Below are 16,596 nucleotides of genomic sequence, written 5' to 3'. Positions count from 1 at the left end.
CCTGACTGCTTCAAGTCTGAGACCTCATGGGTACAGGTGTCCAGCTGGATGGTGGTGAGGCAAGGAATTTGGGACCCTTAACCCAAGGCTCAGTTATGAATCAGATTTTTGTAAGGGAGCCAGGGTCCCTTTCCCTCTGGGAGCGGATTTTAATGAGTGTCAGAGAGAGGTTTGTCCACAGGGAGAGAATGCAGGAGCACCAGCATAGAACGTGCTGGAAAACCTTGAGGAAGGGATCCAACAGCTGAGGGAAGTGGCAGCATTGGAGGTACTCTTTGGGAGGGATGGACAGCATGATAATGACCCCGACAAGGTCAGGTGCACAGGGCAAATGCTGTGGAGTCTGGCAAGGCTGGGGCCATCTCAGTACACCACCTTCATTGCCACGATTAATGCCGATAACAGCCGAGAGACAGTGGGCTCTGCTGCCAGCAGCTGAGAAATTGTGAGAGTATGTTCCATGGCCCAGTGCAGGCTCATGGCTCTGCTGTGGGCAAGGAACTCAAAGAGGAGATGAGGGAGATGAGGGTGGAGGTGAGGAGGAACAGTTCCCACATTGCCCCAGTGTGAGTCACAGGCCCCAAAGTCAGAGCCCAACGTTCCCCAGCCAGAGAGAGAGGGTACACCCCACGGGCTGGCCTGGGGTTCTTTCTGCGTGACCATGGGGAAGACATGGGAAGGTGGGATGGGAAACCCATTTCTGTCCTGGCACCGTGGGTGTGTCAGCTCAAGGAGGGAAGCACTGACCAAGGGAATTCCAGTGAAGTGAAGGCAGCCTCAAACTCCCATGACCGAGCTGCCGGGTGTGATTTGTCAGATCCCTTTAAAGTACCTCTGCCATGTATACCTAGGAAAGAAATAACAACCAGGGCTAGAGGGGCCCTGCCTCAAGCCAGGGAGAGGCACGGGAAAACCGGATCTTTTGGTCAGTGTGGATCCAATGTCCTGGCACATCAGTGCCACAGAAATATGAAGCCTTAGCTGATACTGGTGCACAGTGTACCCCAATGCCATCAGGACATGTGGGGGCAGAACCTGTTTCCATTGCTGGGGTGACGGGGGGATCGCAGCAATTGACCCTGTTGGGAGCCAAGGTGAGCCTGACTGGGAAGGAGCGGCAGAAACATCCATTGTGACTGGCCCAGAGGCCCCGTGTGTTCTGGGCATAGACTTCCTCCAGAACGGATGTTACAGAGACCCAAAGGGACTCAGGTGGGCTTTTGGCATAGCTGCTGTAGAGGCAGAGGACATTAAGCAATTGAACACCTTGCCTGGAGTGTCAGAGAACCCATCTGCAGTAGGACTCCTGAGGGTGGAAGAACAACGCGTGCCAATTGCCACCTCGACAGTGCACGGCCGGCAGTATTGAACGAATCGGGATGCCGTGATCCCCATCCACAGAATGATCCATGAGCTGGAGAGCCAAGGGGTGGTCAGTAAGGCCCACTCACCCTTCCACAGCCCCATCTGGCCTATGCACATGTCTGATGGAGAATGGAGATTGACTGTAGACTATCGTGGCTTGAATGAAATGACTCCACTTCTGAGCACTGCTGTGCTGGACATGCTGGAACTCCAGCACAAGTTGGAGTGCAAGGCAGCAAAGTGGTACGCCCCTGCTGACATTGCTAACGCGTTTTTCTCCATTCCTCTGGCAGCAGAATGCAGGCCTCACTTTGCTTTCACCTGGATGGGCGTGCAGTATTCCTGGAACTGACTGCCCCAGGGGTGGAAGCACAGCCCCACCATCTGCCATGGGCTGATCCAGGCTGCACTGGAAAAGGGAGAAGCTCCAGAACACCTGCAATACATCAGTGGCATCATTGTGTGGGGGAACACGGCAATGGAAGTGTTTGAGAAAGAAGAGAGGATCGTCCAAATTCTGCTGGAAGCCAGCTTCGCCATCAAGAAGAGCAAAGTCAAGGGACCTGCCTGAGACATCCAGTTCCTTGGGTAAAGTGGCAAGATGGACAGAGTCAGATTCCAACTGAGGTCATCAATAAGATCACCGTGATGTCTCTTCCCAGCACCAAGAAGGAAACACAAGCTTTCCTATGTGCCATAGGTTTTCTGAGAATGCCCATTCTCAAGTATGGCCAGATTTTGAGCCCTCTCTACCTGGTCGCCCACAAAAAAACCAATTTCCACTGGGGCCCTGAGCAGCAACAAGCTTTCACCCAGATCAAGCAGGAGATGGCTCATGCTGTAGCCCTTGGCCCAGTCAGGACAGGACCAGATTTCAGAAGTGTCTTCAAAGTGGATAGACTATATTGAAAACAATGCAGAGAGAATTGTTTTGTCCTTTTAAGTTTTCCTACTTATATTTTGATATCATCAATATCCAATTAATATTGACCCCCAGCACCTTGTTATGCAATCTGAATACATATGAAAATCATGATCCTTCATGGCTGACAATCAATAACACTTTGTCCCTACCCACCCCCCACCATTTCCCTCATCCAACCCCTGGCACTCCTATGGATCAGGAATGTTGTGGCCAGAAGGACCAGGGCAGTGATTCTTCACCTGCGAGACAGAGTGAAAATTTAAAAGGGTAGAAATCCATTTGGATTTAGGTGAAATGTGCTCCTTTGAGCTTGCTAACATGAGTGAAATATTCTGTTTAGTCTGGTAACTGCAGCACTAGCAAAGTTGCCCTAGCTAAAGAGAAAGAATGCAAATTTCCACACTAAAAAGAGATAAGAAAGACTCCTTGGGCCTTTAAACAGACCACGCAGAGTGACCCAGGAGCTCTTTCTGTACTTTCTGACAAAAACAAGTGTAACTAGCTGTAAGTGTAACATGAAATCATCAGAATGAATATGCATTAACCTATTGTGAAATTCTATGACTATGGAAATTAATTAAGGGTAATAAAAAAGTTTTGGGACTTCTTAGGGGTGTGCATGTCCATTGAAGGGCGATGAGTCCCTACATGTGTCCAGCGCTGCAAATAAACATACCATTCCCTACAAATCTTTATTGGAATTGTGGGGTTTTTATTTTTCATCCATGTTTCACCTGTGCTGGGCACTGGTTGGGCAGCACCTCGAGTGCTGGGTCCAGTTCTGGGGTCCCCAATTTAGGAAGTGTCGGAGTCCAGGACACTACAGCACCAAGGAATTCAATGGGGCACTCTGAGGCTTCATGGAACCAAGAGGCCACTGTGACCCTGCAGGGCCTTGTGGAACCATGCAGAGCTTTGTGACAGAGCAGGACCTCGTGCCATTGTGAACCCAGGGAACCAAGGGGCCAGTGCTGCCCCTCAGGAACTCACAGAATGAAGGAAACATGTTTGACACTGTGGTGGCCCTTGGGACCAAGAGGCCATTGTGACACTGTGGAAGCAAGGAGAGCATTGCTGCCCTGCCAGACCTCATGGAACCAAGGATCCCCTGTGACACTGCAGGGCCTTGGGGACCACGGTGACATTGTGACACTGCAGGGCCCAAGGATCCAAGGGACTTTGTGACACCAAAGGGTCCCATGGAACCAAAGGGACATTGTGACACTGGGAGGCCTCATGGAATCATGGAGACCATTGGGACACTCTGGGGACTCATGGAACCTGGTGACACGAGGTTGTCTGGGAGTGTTGATCTGCTGGAGGGTAGGAGGGCTCTGCACAGGGCCCTGGACAGGCTGGATCCAGGGCCCAAATCCAACAAGGTGAGGTTTAACAAGTCCAAGTGCCGGTACTGCACTTTGGCCACAACAACCCCTGCAGTGCTACAGGCTGGGGACAGAGTGTCTGGACAGCAGCCAGGCAGAAAGGGACCTGCAGGGACTGAGGGACATCAGGCTGGACATGAGCCAGCCGTGTGCCCAGGTGGCCAAGAAGGCCAATGGCTCCAGGCCTGGATCAGGAATGGTGTGGCCAGCAGGAGCAGGGCAGTGATTCTTCCCCTGTGCTCAGCACTGGTTGGGCAGCACCTTGAGTGCTGTGTCCAGTTCTGGGTCCCCAATTTAGGAAGGACATGAAGGGGCTGGAGCATGTCCAGAGAAGGGCAACAAGGCTGGTGAGGGGTCTGGAGCACAAGTCCTGTGAGGAGCGGCTGAGGGAGCTGGGGTTGTTGATATTGGAGAAGAGGAGGCTCAGAGAAGAAAAGGTGGTGTCAGGGCACACGTTGGACTTGATGATATCCAAGGTCTTTTCCAACCTTGCTGGTTCTGTGATTCTCTGAAACCACCCTTGGAGAAGTTGCAGGAGGAGCCCTGGGCCTCCTCTTCAGAAGCTCCAGCAGCCCAGGTCCCTCAGCTTCTCCTCACAGCCCCAAAGCCCATCCTGTCAGTCCTGCAGAGCCTCTGCAGCTCCTCCTCACTGCCCAGAACAGGGAGCCCCACAGCCAGACACAGCAGCCCAGATGTGTCCCCCTGGCCTGGGGTGCCTCTGGCAAGGGAGCAGCACCAGGCACTGCAGGAGCCTGCAGACAATTCCTGCAGCACTTGTGGGATGATCCTGCTCCCCAAGGGACGTTCCCACGGTGCCAAGTCAGGAACTGCAATGGGGAGTGGGGCCAGAGAGGAAAGGGCAAACAAGGATGGGCCGTGTGCAGGGGAGGGAACAGGGGTGGGCAAGAGGAAGAAATTTGCATCAGGAAGAGTAAAGAGAGCAAAGGTGAAGCCAAGGAAATGTTCAGGGCTGTTTGGGGGTGGCTGCCAGGCAGCCCTGGCTCTGAACAGCAGCGTCTGCAGTGGGACAGGAAACTCCCAGCTGATGGAACAAATTTTCTGGCTGGCTGCAGAGGCCAGGACAAAGCTGAGTGGTTTCCCTGGTGTCCTCCAGCCCTTCCTGGCCCCAGGAGATGATGGCATTTGTGCTCCCTCAGGTTCATGTCCCCACAGCCCCAGTATGGGGGTGCTCCCGCCTGCTGTGTGCAATGCAAACAGGGGCTGCTGAGCCAGTGCTGCCGTGTCTGTGCCTGCAAGGATGAGGCACCTCTGTGAGCTGGGGGAGAGGCCAGGGCTGCAGAGGGGGGATGTTGTTGGCAGCTCCATGAGGACGCTCTGGGATGCTGCCCTGGGCTGTGCAGCACTGGGGATGGATCAGCCCCTGCTCTGCTGCTCCTTCCCGTCTCCCCCAGGGCCCTTGCAGAGCACTAGCCATGCTGTTTGCCCCCAGCCTGCCCACGGCCAGCCTGGGGCTGCTCACGGGGGTTTTCTGTGCTGAGCATTGGCCTGGCCGTGTTCTTGAGAGAGCCTGGGCAAGGAGCCTGGAGCCCCCAGGCCCTGCCCTGAGGCGTCAGTGCTGCCCCAGCAGTGCCCATGGCCTGTCCCTGCTGCAGCCCCGGCACTGCCACCCCCAGGACTGTGCCCGGCCCCGAGAGCACTCAGGCCCTGCAGCAACACCAGGGCCACCAGGGCAGCGGGGCAGGGCCACGGGAGCAGCACTGGCAGCACCAAGTGCTGCTGCTCCTGGGCACAGCTGCTGTGCCAGCCCTGATCTGCACCACCTCTGCACACAGACATTGCTGCTGCAGCTCCAGAGAAGGCAACAAAAGGGCATCTCTGCAGAAAACTGTGCTGGGACATCCTTTAGTTCCTTGAAAGCCACCGAGAGCACAGCCCCTTATTGGCACAGTCTGTGGGCACAAGGAAGTTGGGGAGAAACAAAATGAGAAATGGCACAAACAATGACATTTCTTTGTGAACAATATGAAAAAATTTAAACAAAGAAAAAAACCACCAAAATAAACCTACTAGAATTATAAAAAAATTACTTTTATTACAAGTGATTTGCAGAAATTAGCCAGCCGTTTAATGTTCCTGAAAGCATGCAGTCATCAATTTCCTCATGGCAGCCTTGAGCTCCTGGTTCCTCAGGCTATAGATGAGGGGGTTCAAGGCTGGAGGCACCACCGAGTACAGAACTGACAGGGCCAGATCCAGGGATGGGGAGGACCTGGAGGGGGGCTTCAGGTGAGCAAATACAATAGTACCGGCAAATAGGGAGACCACGGCCAGGTGAGGGAGGCAGGTGGAAAAGGCTTTGTGCCGTCCCTGCTCAGAGGGGATCCTCAGCACAGCCCTGAAGATCTGCACATAGGAGAAAAAAATGAACACAAAACAGCCAAATACTGAACAGGCACTAACAGCAATGAGCCCAAGTTCTCTGACATAGGAATTGGAGCAGGAGAGTTTGAGGATCTGGGGGATTTCACAGAAGAACTGGCCCAGGGCATTGCCATGGCACAGGGGCAGGGAAAATGTATTGGCTGTGTGCATGAGAGCATTGAGAAAAGCACTGGCCCAGGCAGCTGCTGCCATGTGGGCACAAGCTCTGCTGCCCAGGAGGGTCCCGTAGTGCAGGGGTTTGCAGATGGACACGTAGCGGTCGTAGCACATGATGGTCAGGAGGAAATACTCTGCTGAGATGAAGAAGAGAAAGAAAAACACTTGGGCAGCACATCCTGAGTAGGAGATGTTTCTGGTGTCCCAGAGGGAATTGTGCATGTCTTTGGGGACAGTGGTGCAGATGGAGCCCAGGTTGCTGAGGGCCAGGTTGAGCAGGAAGAAGAACATGGGTGTGTGCAGGTGGTGGCCGCAGGCTACGGCGCTGATGATGAGGCCGTTGCCCAGGAGGGCAGCCAGGGAGATGCCCAGGAAGAGGCAGAAGTGCAGGAGCTGCAGCTGCCGCGTGTCTGCCAGTGCCAGCAGGAGGAAGTGGCTGATGGAGCTGCTGTTGGACATTTGCTGTGGCTGTACATGGGCACCTGTTCATGGAGAAAGGACAGGGACAAGTAAGGAGAGGCTGCCTGGGGCCAAACCTGGGCCATTCCCTGCTGATTGTCCTGCTGGGACTCACCCACCCTTGTTCCTGCTCTGGGAAAACCTTCACCCAGGTCCCTGTCTGAGCTCCAGTTGTGCTGGCTGAGTGTGCCAGGAGCAGCCAGGCCTGTGCGTGGGGGCTCTCGAGGAGCCATCCCTGCCCTGCTGCCCTGGGTTTGTGGCCATGGGGCAGGGGGACAAGGCTGGATATTCAGGATTTGTCAGGGGAATCACTCCTGATGGAGAAAGGCTTGGTACCATCTGCATTCAGACATCTAAAGGAATTTCACTTTATTTCTAAAGGAAATAGATGGCAGGAGTTGGTTTAAGGAATTGTTATCCTACCCACACATCATTCCTGGCTCTCTGAGGTCAGAAATCCCCAGCATTCCTGCTGCACTCACAGTTTGTCACTGAGAGATGTGAGAGGCAAAGGATTCCCTGTGGCTGAGGGAAGGTGAGGGGCTGGATGGGCTTGTTCCCCCAGCACTGCTCTGTTCAGCCCCCTCTGCTTCCCTGAGCATCTCCCTGGGCCTGGACATCCCCTCCTGAGAGGTGCCTTGTCCCTGCCAGCGCTCACAGAGCCCATCCCACCCTGTGTGCCCTCGGCCCGGCCCTACAGAAACCTGCCTGTGTGCAGGGCCCTGGCTGGGGCAGGCTCTGTGTGCAGCTGGGCAAGGGCAGCTCAGGAGAGCCCTGCTGGGCCCTGCAGAGGTGATGCTGCTGCTGCCCAGGGCTGAGGAGTGGCTGAAGGCCCTTTGGGAGGCTCCCAGCAGAGAGACTGACCAGCCAAAGTCACAGTTCTGGAGTCTCTGTAAATGTTCAAACATTCCTTTGATGATCCTGTGTGTCCCTTTCAACTCAGAATGTTCTGTGATTCTGGGATTACAATTCCTGTTCTGCTTCTCTCATCCCCCTGTTGTCTATAATCAAAAGAGAAAAAAAGCTCCTTGCAACAATGTAGAACAGTGAAGTAAAAACCAGACCTTTATTGGAATCTTCCAGGTGTCCCAGGTGGGATGAGGGAAAATAAGTCCCTGATTTCAACAATTCATTGAGGTTGATTTATTAGGATATTTAAAAGGGACATCCAATAGGAGATTCAATTGCCCCAGTTACACAACCCTGCCTCAACCCTTTGGAGTACGTCCAAGGGCTTCTTTGCCTTCACTTTTTTTATGACTGGTCACATTATGGCCAGAAACCAAAATGTTCTTGTAGGTCCTCTTCCTGATAATAAGACTATACAGTATTTCAGAACTGTATTTAGATGGTTAACTTATTTTTCTAAGATCTAAGAGAAAAGTTAGGAAAAGTACTAGAGTTAATTACGGAATATAATTATAAAATTATATAATAGTAGTTAAATAGTGTTAATTAAGAGGTTAATATAGTTAATTAAAGATTATACATGTATAAGGATATAATAATAATTTACAGACCTATGAATATATGAAAAATATATAAAAAGCAAAAATATTTTTCTCTCATCCTTCTCCAAAAAGGAATTAAAACACTCTCAGGAAAGCTCCTGAGCTCCAGGCTTACCTTCTTTTGGAAGTATCCTCCGGAGCTGTGCCCAGGCTGGTCTGGAGCTGGGAGCAGCCCTGCCCCAGCCAGCCCCTCTCAGCAGCAGCACCTGCCCTGCTCAGGGTGGCTCCTTCCCCCCACAGCTCCTGGCCAGCGCTGGGAGCAGCTCCAGGGCCGGCTGAGAGCTGTCCCTGGCAGGCAGCAGAGTCCCTGGCCCAGCACAGCGCCCTGGGCTGCAGGACCCTGCTCTGCAGGACAGCCCTGGGCACCCCTGGCTGCTCTGCACAGGAGATGAGCAGAGAATGCACTCACAGGGGCTGTGGGCATTGGCATGTTCCAGCTTTAGGAGATCACTCCAGGAGCTGCAGCTGCATTGTCCTGCAGCCAGAGGTTCCTGTGCCAAGGGCTGGCAGTGATTCTGCCCCGGGCACTTCTCAGCCCCTTCCCAGCCCTGACTGATTGAAGCTCTCTGTGCCTCTGTGCTGTGCCCGGGCTGGCTGCAGGCAGTGCCCCAGCCCTGCTGGGCTGGGAGAAGAGCTGCTCAGCAAGAGAAATGTGCTTTTGAAGCTCTGCTTGGTTACCAGGATCACCCTCTGTGCCAGGAGCCCAGCCCAGCTCAGCAGCACAGACACAGCACAAGGACTTTAATGACCCTCTGGGGCTTTGTGCTTAGGCCCTGAACATCAGGCCCTGAGAGGGAGCTGCAGAAACCTCTCCAGAACTCCAAGTCACAATCCAACTCCAAAGTTTCTTGGACTTTTAATGGGTCCCACTGAGGGACACGACTGAGAAAGTGTCCCCAGGCCCCAGGCAGAGCAGAGAACTGGAGGCACTGATGCCAGGTGGGGACAAAGAGAAGCCAAGTCTTGGTGCCCTGGGGCACAGCAGGGTCTGTGCCACCAAGGGCTGTGAGGAGACACCTTGTGCTGAGGCCCTGGGGCCTCCTGGCACAGCCCCAGCCAGGCTGGGCACTGTCAGCCCCTGCTCCTGCCCTCAGCATCCCCCCCCTAGCCCACATCCCAGTGGCCTCAAGGATCTGCTGGAAGGAGTCCCAGGGGAGTCTTGGTCAGGAATGGCTCTGGGGGCTCCTTCATGCTCCCAGGGACTGCAGACTTTTCATAGGAATTTGGCTTTTCCTTTGGCCTTTCCTTTGGGCTAGGAGTCTCTGAGAGTTTTCTGCAATCCTGGCCTCCAATTATCTGCTGTAATTAGTCCATGGAGAGGCTTTGTCAGGAACAACACTCAGTGGGGCTAATTAATGCTTCATGGTACTTCAGTTCTTTAAGGAACTTGGTGTTTCCCTTTTGCTACAGACTCTGTGAGAGGTTTGTGGAATCATGGCCCCAATTATCTGCTTTAATGAGTCCCTTGAGAGCTTTGTACTGACACTCAGTGGGGCTCATGAATACTTTGAGATACTCAACTTTTTTAAGGTACTTTGGAGTCTCCTTTCCACACTGAGAAGTGTTTGTGCCATTTTCAGTCTCTGAGAGGTTTTTGTGCCATCCTGGCCTCCAATTCTCTCCTCCAAGGAGTCCATGAGAAGCCTGTGTTAGGGATGGACCTCAGTGGGTCCCATTAATGCCTCTAGAAACTTTGGGGTTTTTCTTCTGACTTTGACTCCTGGAAAGGTTTGTGCAATCTCCTCTCAGGCCCTGAGGTTCCAGGGCTCAGCATCAAATGCACCACGGAGCTCATTAGGATCAAGCAAGTCCTGACAAACCACTGCTGTGCCTCGATTTCTCTCTTGTCTGGAGCAGATCAACAGGAAGATTTCTAGGGTGGTTTTCATTCGCCTATTTGAAATTTCTCGGCCAATGCATCAATTAGTGTGGTGGGTTCAGTGCTGACTAATTACCAGTGCACACACTAGAATATACTTACTCATTTCCTGCTCTGAGATAGGATTAGGAGAAAGGCACACTGGGCTCAAACTTAAGGAGTGTAAAGAACAGTTTGTTGACAGTAACTAAAAGAAAGAAGAATAAGGATCAGAACAAATTTTCAGAATACTTCCCCTCTCCATACAACCTTTTCTTACTTACTGATTATGTAAAGGGACAAAGCAAAAAATTTTCAGTCACTTTACAGCTTCTTGAACAGTCCTTCTTTAGTCCACGTAGAGAGAGGAGTCTCTCTTTCTTGCTATGGAGACTTCTCCACAAGAAAACAGTTCTCTTGCAGCTCTAAACTTCCACAAATAGCAGCCACTCGGAAAAGGTGAAATCATGACACCCCTCCCATTTTTTCACAGTCATTTGCACAGCTGTGTTTATGGGCCATGTCAACTTCTGGGATATTAGTTTCAAGATGAGCAGTTTAAGAGCAGAGATTGTCTTCATCTCTTTCTGAAATCATCTTCATCTCTGGGAACAGAGGTCTTCTCTCCCTGAGGGCACAGGGTCTCATCATTCTGCTCTCCTTCTCTGTTCAAACTTCTCATGGGATCACAACTACTTCAACATTTGCTTACTTTAGCACAGAGGCCTTTGCTGAACAAAACATCTCCCCATACTTTTCAATGTCTAATAGGGAAAAAGAAAGTCTGATGTATCAATGACATCTTTCTCCACAGCTTTAGCAGAGGATTTCAGCCCCAAGATCAAGGCATCTCCTCATCCCTCCCATCTGGGACTCAACTTCCCCTTCCCTGCCCTCGGTGTGTTCATGTTGCTCCTCTGTGTGCCTTCCCTGTGTCCTTTTCTCTCACGGGAGGGAGGATGGCAGCACTGGCAGAGTCAATATCTCCCGGGGCTGCAGATGGTTCTGTGAGCCCGGCCGGGTTCGGTGGCCAATCCTAATTTTGGCCGTGGTCCCTGAAGACCAGTTCTTTTCCATAGGAATGAAGGAACAGAGCTCCACTGCTTTTGGGGCAGATGAGAAGTGACCACCAGAGGCAAAGGCCAGCCAGACATGCCAGATTCTGTTCTTAGAGATACCCTTGAATATCAGAAATTTTTTAGGCAGAGTGTCAGTTTTGGCAATGGGCATCTGAAAAGACGGACGGTTCTTTTCCATACAAATGAGAGCACAGAGCCGCAGTTCTCCAGGAGCTGATGAGAGGCAGGAGTTGACATGGCAACATCATCCAGACCTGTCAGGTGGCCCCTTGGAGACCAAGCAAGCAACACCTGGTCCATGTTCCCTCGCTTCCATGTGGCCCCACAGTGTCTCAAGGGTCCCTTGCTTCCAGGAGGCCCTGAGGTGTCACAATGCACCTTTGGTGACACAAGGCCCTGAAGGGTCGGAATGGTCTCCATGGTTCCATCAGGCCCCACAGAGTCATAATGGTCTCCTGGTCCATAGAGCCCCGCGGTGTCCCCATGACCCCTTGGTTCCATGGGCTCCAGTGGTGTCACAATGATCTCCTTGGTTCCATGAGGATCTGCAGGGTCACGCAGGTTTATGGCATTTGTCCTTGCTGCCCCTCACATTCCCCTGCCCCACAAACAGCCCCGAGCCGCCCGTGAGGGACAGGCCCTGCTGTGCCTGGCTGGGCTCAGGGCTTGGCCTTTCTGCTTCCCCCAGCCAGCCCAGGCCTTGCTCAGCATTGCAGTTCCCTGCTCTGAGCCTTGGGCTCCCTGCAATCCTAGCCTCAAGGATCTGCTCCCACCAGTCCCTGGGAGCCTTTGGCAGTCCCTGCCCTCAGTGGGGCCCAGTGATGCTCCAAGGGACTGGGAGTTTTGCTCCTGACTCCTTGTGCAGCTTTTTCAGCCTTCTCTCACTGACTGAGGATCCTGGGCTCAGCCCCAAATCCACCGTAGGGATCATTAAAATACAGAAAGCCCTCAGGTGTGCTTTGTCTTCATTCAATGGTCTGCAAATCTCCAGGGCTTGTGCAGTTGATTGGAGCCAGTTCGGAGTTCTTGTAAGGAGGAAGATTTCCAAGTGCACCTGCTGATTTTTTTCTTTTGTAAAAGAAATATTCTTTTGTTTTCCAGTTTAGAGAAGAGCCGATAGAAGCATTCCCCAGGTGATCTTGATGCTCAGTGTCCCATTAGGAGGTCTGGGCATGTAGAAGAATGAGCCCCCTGGGGACTGACCCTTTTTGGACAAGCTGCTCCTCACCACCAGCCTCACCATGTCTGACATCGCCCACCTGGCACTGACATCCCTGTGCCCTGCAGCAGAACCTTGTCCCTGAGCTCTGCAGCTCCATGACCCAGCCCATTGCACCATGTACCACCAGCTCTCCTCAGGGCTCTGCCTGCACACAGGCCCAGGAGAAGTTTTCCTCTTGGTAAGGAAAGAATGGAAAAGCCTGAGCAGGTTTCCTGAACAACAAACCCCACTCAGGAGCCACCTGCTCAGTATAGGCTGCCTGGAATGGTGTCACCTTTTTGCAAGGGACAGTGTAACCAGAAATGATCTCTGGAAGCAGAATTCTCTGAGTCTCCCAGCTGAATTCTCTGTCCCAGCCCTTTCCCTGGATCTCGGTTGCAGATGGAAGCTGCTGGTGCCACCCTCATCTTTAACCTCTCTTTGGAAAGCAAACAGATGTTCCCAGATATGTTAAGCACTATTTGCTCAATGTTTCTATAAATCTTTTGTGTTCCCCATGGAACGAAGGGGCCATTTTGGCACTGAGGGGGTGACGTGGAAGCAAGGAGTCAACTGTGACCCTGGGGTCCCATGGAACCAAGGGGCCACAGTGACACAGCAGGGCCACATGGATCCAGTGGTCCATTGTGACACAGTGGATCCAAGGAGACCATGGAGACACCCCCAGAACCTCATGGGACCAAGGAGTCCATGGTGACCCAGCGGGGCTGCATGGAGCCAATGGTCCATGGTGACACTGCCCATCCAAGGAGGCCATTTGGACACTGCAGAAGCTCATGGAGCGAGGTGGCCATTGTGACTCTGAAGAACTTCATGACACCAAATATCCATGGGGACACAGCATGGCATCATGGAACCCAGGAACCGCTGTTGGCAGTGTGGAAACTCCTGGAACCAGGGGCTGTTTTGGGACTGCAGCACCAACACAGCTGCTGTACCTTGTCCCCTGCCCTGCACAGCTCCTTGGGAGGCACGGCAGGAGCAGCACCCTGGGAGCCTCGGGAATGCCCCTCTGGGATCCATGGCACACACTCCCTGGGGATGGAATTCCAGTTCCCAGCCAGGAAAAGATGTTCCTGCCCTTGAAGGCAAAGCTCTTATGGAAGAGCCAAAAGCTGAGTGGAGCGAGATCCTACAGTGACATTTCACTGCCAGCCTTCATAACTGCACCCATGGTTGTTCTAGCTGGTGGATTGGGAATGAAATCAGCGCAGGGCCTTTGGTGAGAGATGCCCTGGGTCAAGGGAGACACTGAGAGAGAAACAGAGCAGGCAAAGAGAGGTGGGAAAGAAAGAAGGACACAAACACAACCAACTGGGAAGGTGGCACTCTGAAATGCAAAACAAAACTGACTGAAAATTAATGGGACAGAAATCAATAATTCTGAAAGTTTTATTTACTATCAAAATATATCCCATACACCCTGCTGCACACAATCATGATCCCACACCCTTTACATTTGGATCCCACTTCTCCCAATTTCACTCCTACCCCATCTCACCCTGGAGGCTGTGGAATTGGATATTTTGTCATGGGTTAGAGTTTTTTGAAGTGGAAACAAGCTATATTGAGGTGGGATTGTAACCTTTTGGGGCAAGATTTGGTTGTTTTCAGTGAGACTGAGTCATTTTGAGGTGAGAGATCAATCCATCTTGACTTTGGGAGTGCAAAGATATGGAGAACACAGCCTGAAATCCCCAAAGAACCCAGAAATCCTTCAGAATATGTCCCCAAACTATAATTTCCATCTCTAAAACCTATTAAAGTGTTGGACTTTGGGAATCTCTGAATAATTAATTTCTTTTCAGACCTATTTCAGGTGTTTTAATTGATAAAGACATATCTGAAGAACATTAGGGCCAAACCAAAAAGATAACCAGTCAGGTGTCTTCCCAACATGGATCACAGGGAATGTGGGTCAACAGGCCTGTACCCAACATGGGTCTTTCCATGGGAGATAAGGCTGGTGCAGTGTAGAAAGCTCTTCCTGCAGTTGGGGGACTCACAGGGCTTCCTTTACTAGTGCGTCCGTTGGTGTTTGGTCAAGTGAGAGCTCTGGGTGAAGCTCTTCCCACACCGGGGACACTCGTAGGGCCTCTCCACAGTGTGGATCATTTGGTGGATGATCAGTTTGGACCTCTGGCTGAAGCCCTTCCCACATTGCTCACACTCGTGTGGCCTTTCCCCAGTGTGGGTGATCTGGTGGCAGATCAAGTGGGATCTTGTGCTGAAGCTCTTCCCACATTCCCACACTCATAGGGCCTCTCCCTGGTGTGGATGCGCTGGTGCCTGATGAGGGTGGAGTTGTGCTTGAAGCCATTACCGCATTCGGGGCAGCGGAAGGGCCTCTCATCTGTGTGTATCCGCTGGTGCAGAAGGAGATTGGAGCTGGTGTGAAACCTCTTCTGACACTCGTGACACTCATAGGGTCTCTCCCCAGTGTGGATGCGCTGGTGGATGATGAGTTGGGAGCTCCAGCTGAAGCCCTTCCCACACTCCCCACACTTGTAGGGCCATTCCCCGGTGTGGATCATCTGGTGGCAGATCAAGGTGTTGCTCTTCCTGAAGCTCTTCCCACATTCCAAGCACTTGTAGGGCTTCTCCCTATCATGGTTCTCCTCAGGGATCACCAGCTCCAAGCTCTGGCTGAAGCTCTGCCCACCTTCCTGACCCAGAGTGGGTCTTTCCTCCTCAGAGCATCCTGGGCTGGGCTTACAGCCTTTCCTCCTGTGAGATCTCCAGGGATTTTCCTCCCTGTTGGATTCCTGCACTGTGGAGTTGCTCACAACTGCATCTTCCATGAGGTTCTGCTGCAGGGATTTGTCTTTCCTGGTCTCCATCCGCAGCTCCTGCTCTGGGGGAGGAAGGACAGGGAGAGGATGGGATTTGCCTCCATGCCAGAGGGAAGGGCAAGGAGATTGTCACCCTGATTCTTAAGACTTCCTAAAGCCTTCTGAGTTTACATTCCTTTGGAGAACTTTCCCACACAATTTCTGTAAACAACGTATTGTTTACATTCTTTTATGGGGGTGGAGAGCACTTGATGTACTGGTGGTTTGTCCAATGTCTTTGGAGAGGTGGCCCGTTCACTCTCCAATCCAATGTCACCCTTGGGAAGGTATAAAAGACAGAGTCAGATAATAAACGTCCCTTTTTTACCTTGCAAGCAGCAGGTGGTCCGCGTGGTGCTTTCACGTGTCCCACAGCGACATCTGGTGACCGCCGACGTGTATTGCAGCTTAGGCTGAAAGCACGCGGGTGAGGTTTTTTTTTCTCTCTCTGTCCAGCGCTCTGCCTGTCGCTATTGTTGGTAATGGAGAGTTTTGAGAGCATCAGGGAGGAGTCAGTGGCTTTGAGCGTTTGGAGGGAGGTGTTGAAGCGGAAACGCGTTCTCTTTTATTGGGATGATTTTGAGAGGCTGTTTTTATGGGCAAGGGAACAGGGATTCTTTCCCAGTCTTGCCGAGGCTCTGTCCTGGGAGAAATGGGCTCCTGTGGGAGACCGCCTCATGGATGCCCTGCTTGATAATCGTTTTGAAGGCATTGGGCCGCTGCTGATGTTGTGGAAGAGATTGGATGCCATCTGGCAGGGCTCTGACACTGGTGGCTCTCGTGATTCTCTGAGAAATTTTTCTACCTCTGATGTTGGGGAGGCCGAGTCCCTGGGGCGTGGCCCGGATTCCCCTTGTGCCCAGGAGAGTGAGTCAGAGGACGGCTTCTCCTCTGGGGAGCCCCGGGCTCCCAGCCCGCTGGCTCCGAGCGTCCGGTCGGTGGAGCGGGTCCGACCGCCCCGCCCTGCCCTGCGCCGCCGGCGTGGTGGGACGAAGGGGAAAGCACTTCCTCTTTGTGCCTTCCCGGCGCTCGGGGGCGAACGGGGGCTTGTGGACCAGCCCTCACCTCGGGTTGCATCTGGCTCAGTGAAGGTGAATTGCCCGAATTGCGGGGTCACGTTCCCCTTGAAAGCGACCCAGGCGGATTCGCCCGGATCGGTTTCGGGTTCATCTTCCGAGGATGAGTCAGCTCCAATCCCTGAGCCTGCGCAGCCTGCTGGGCGTGCGCAGGCAGTGGGCGCCGCCAAGGACGGGGTGTTGGTCTCTGTTCCGTCGGGCTCCGCCCCAGCAGGCGGGCAGCCCGTCCGGTCCTGCCTGATGGGGGCGGTGCCTGCCGGGCGGTTGCGTGTTGCGGGTCCGAAACTCCTTGGGGGCGTGCCGGCCTCCGTTGTGTCGTCCTGCAG

The 16,596-nt window shown here is 52.9% G+C and overlaps 1 protein-coding gene across 1 annotated transcript; it reads right to left on the bottom strand.

Annotated features, from left to right (window-relative positions):
* Positions 1 to 5,533: 5,533 nt before the first annotated feature.
* LOC110483739 (olfactory receptor 14J1-like) lies at positions 5,534 to 6,693 on the bottom strand. The gene has a single exon (XM_021553851.4). It carries the CDS (start codon positions 6,691 to 6,693, stop codon positions 5,761 to 5,763), a length of 933 nt encoding a protein of 310 aa, XP_021409526.4. The 3' UTR covers positions 5,534 to 5,760.
* Positions 6,694 to 16,596: the final 9,903 nt, after the last annotated feature.

The sequence above is a fragment of the Lonchura striata genome, chromosome 10 (assembly GCF_050655825.1).
Source record: "Lonchura striata isolate lonStrDom1 chromosome 10, ASM5065582v1, whole genome shotgun sequence".
In the NCBI taxonomy this organism is placed as follows: Eukaryota; Metazoa; Chordata; class Aves; order Passeriformes; family Estrildidae; genus Lonchura; species Lonchura striata.
This window is presented reverse-complemented; position numbering and strand designations above follow the sequence as displayed.

What these genes read in the sequence shown, in the direction of transcription:
- LOC110483739 (XM_021553851.4), bottom strand. Translation starts at nt 6,693, where the DNA reads ATGTCCAACAGCAGCTCCATCAGCCACTTCCTCCTGCTGGCACTGGCA.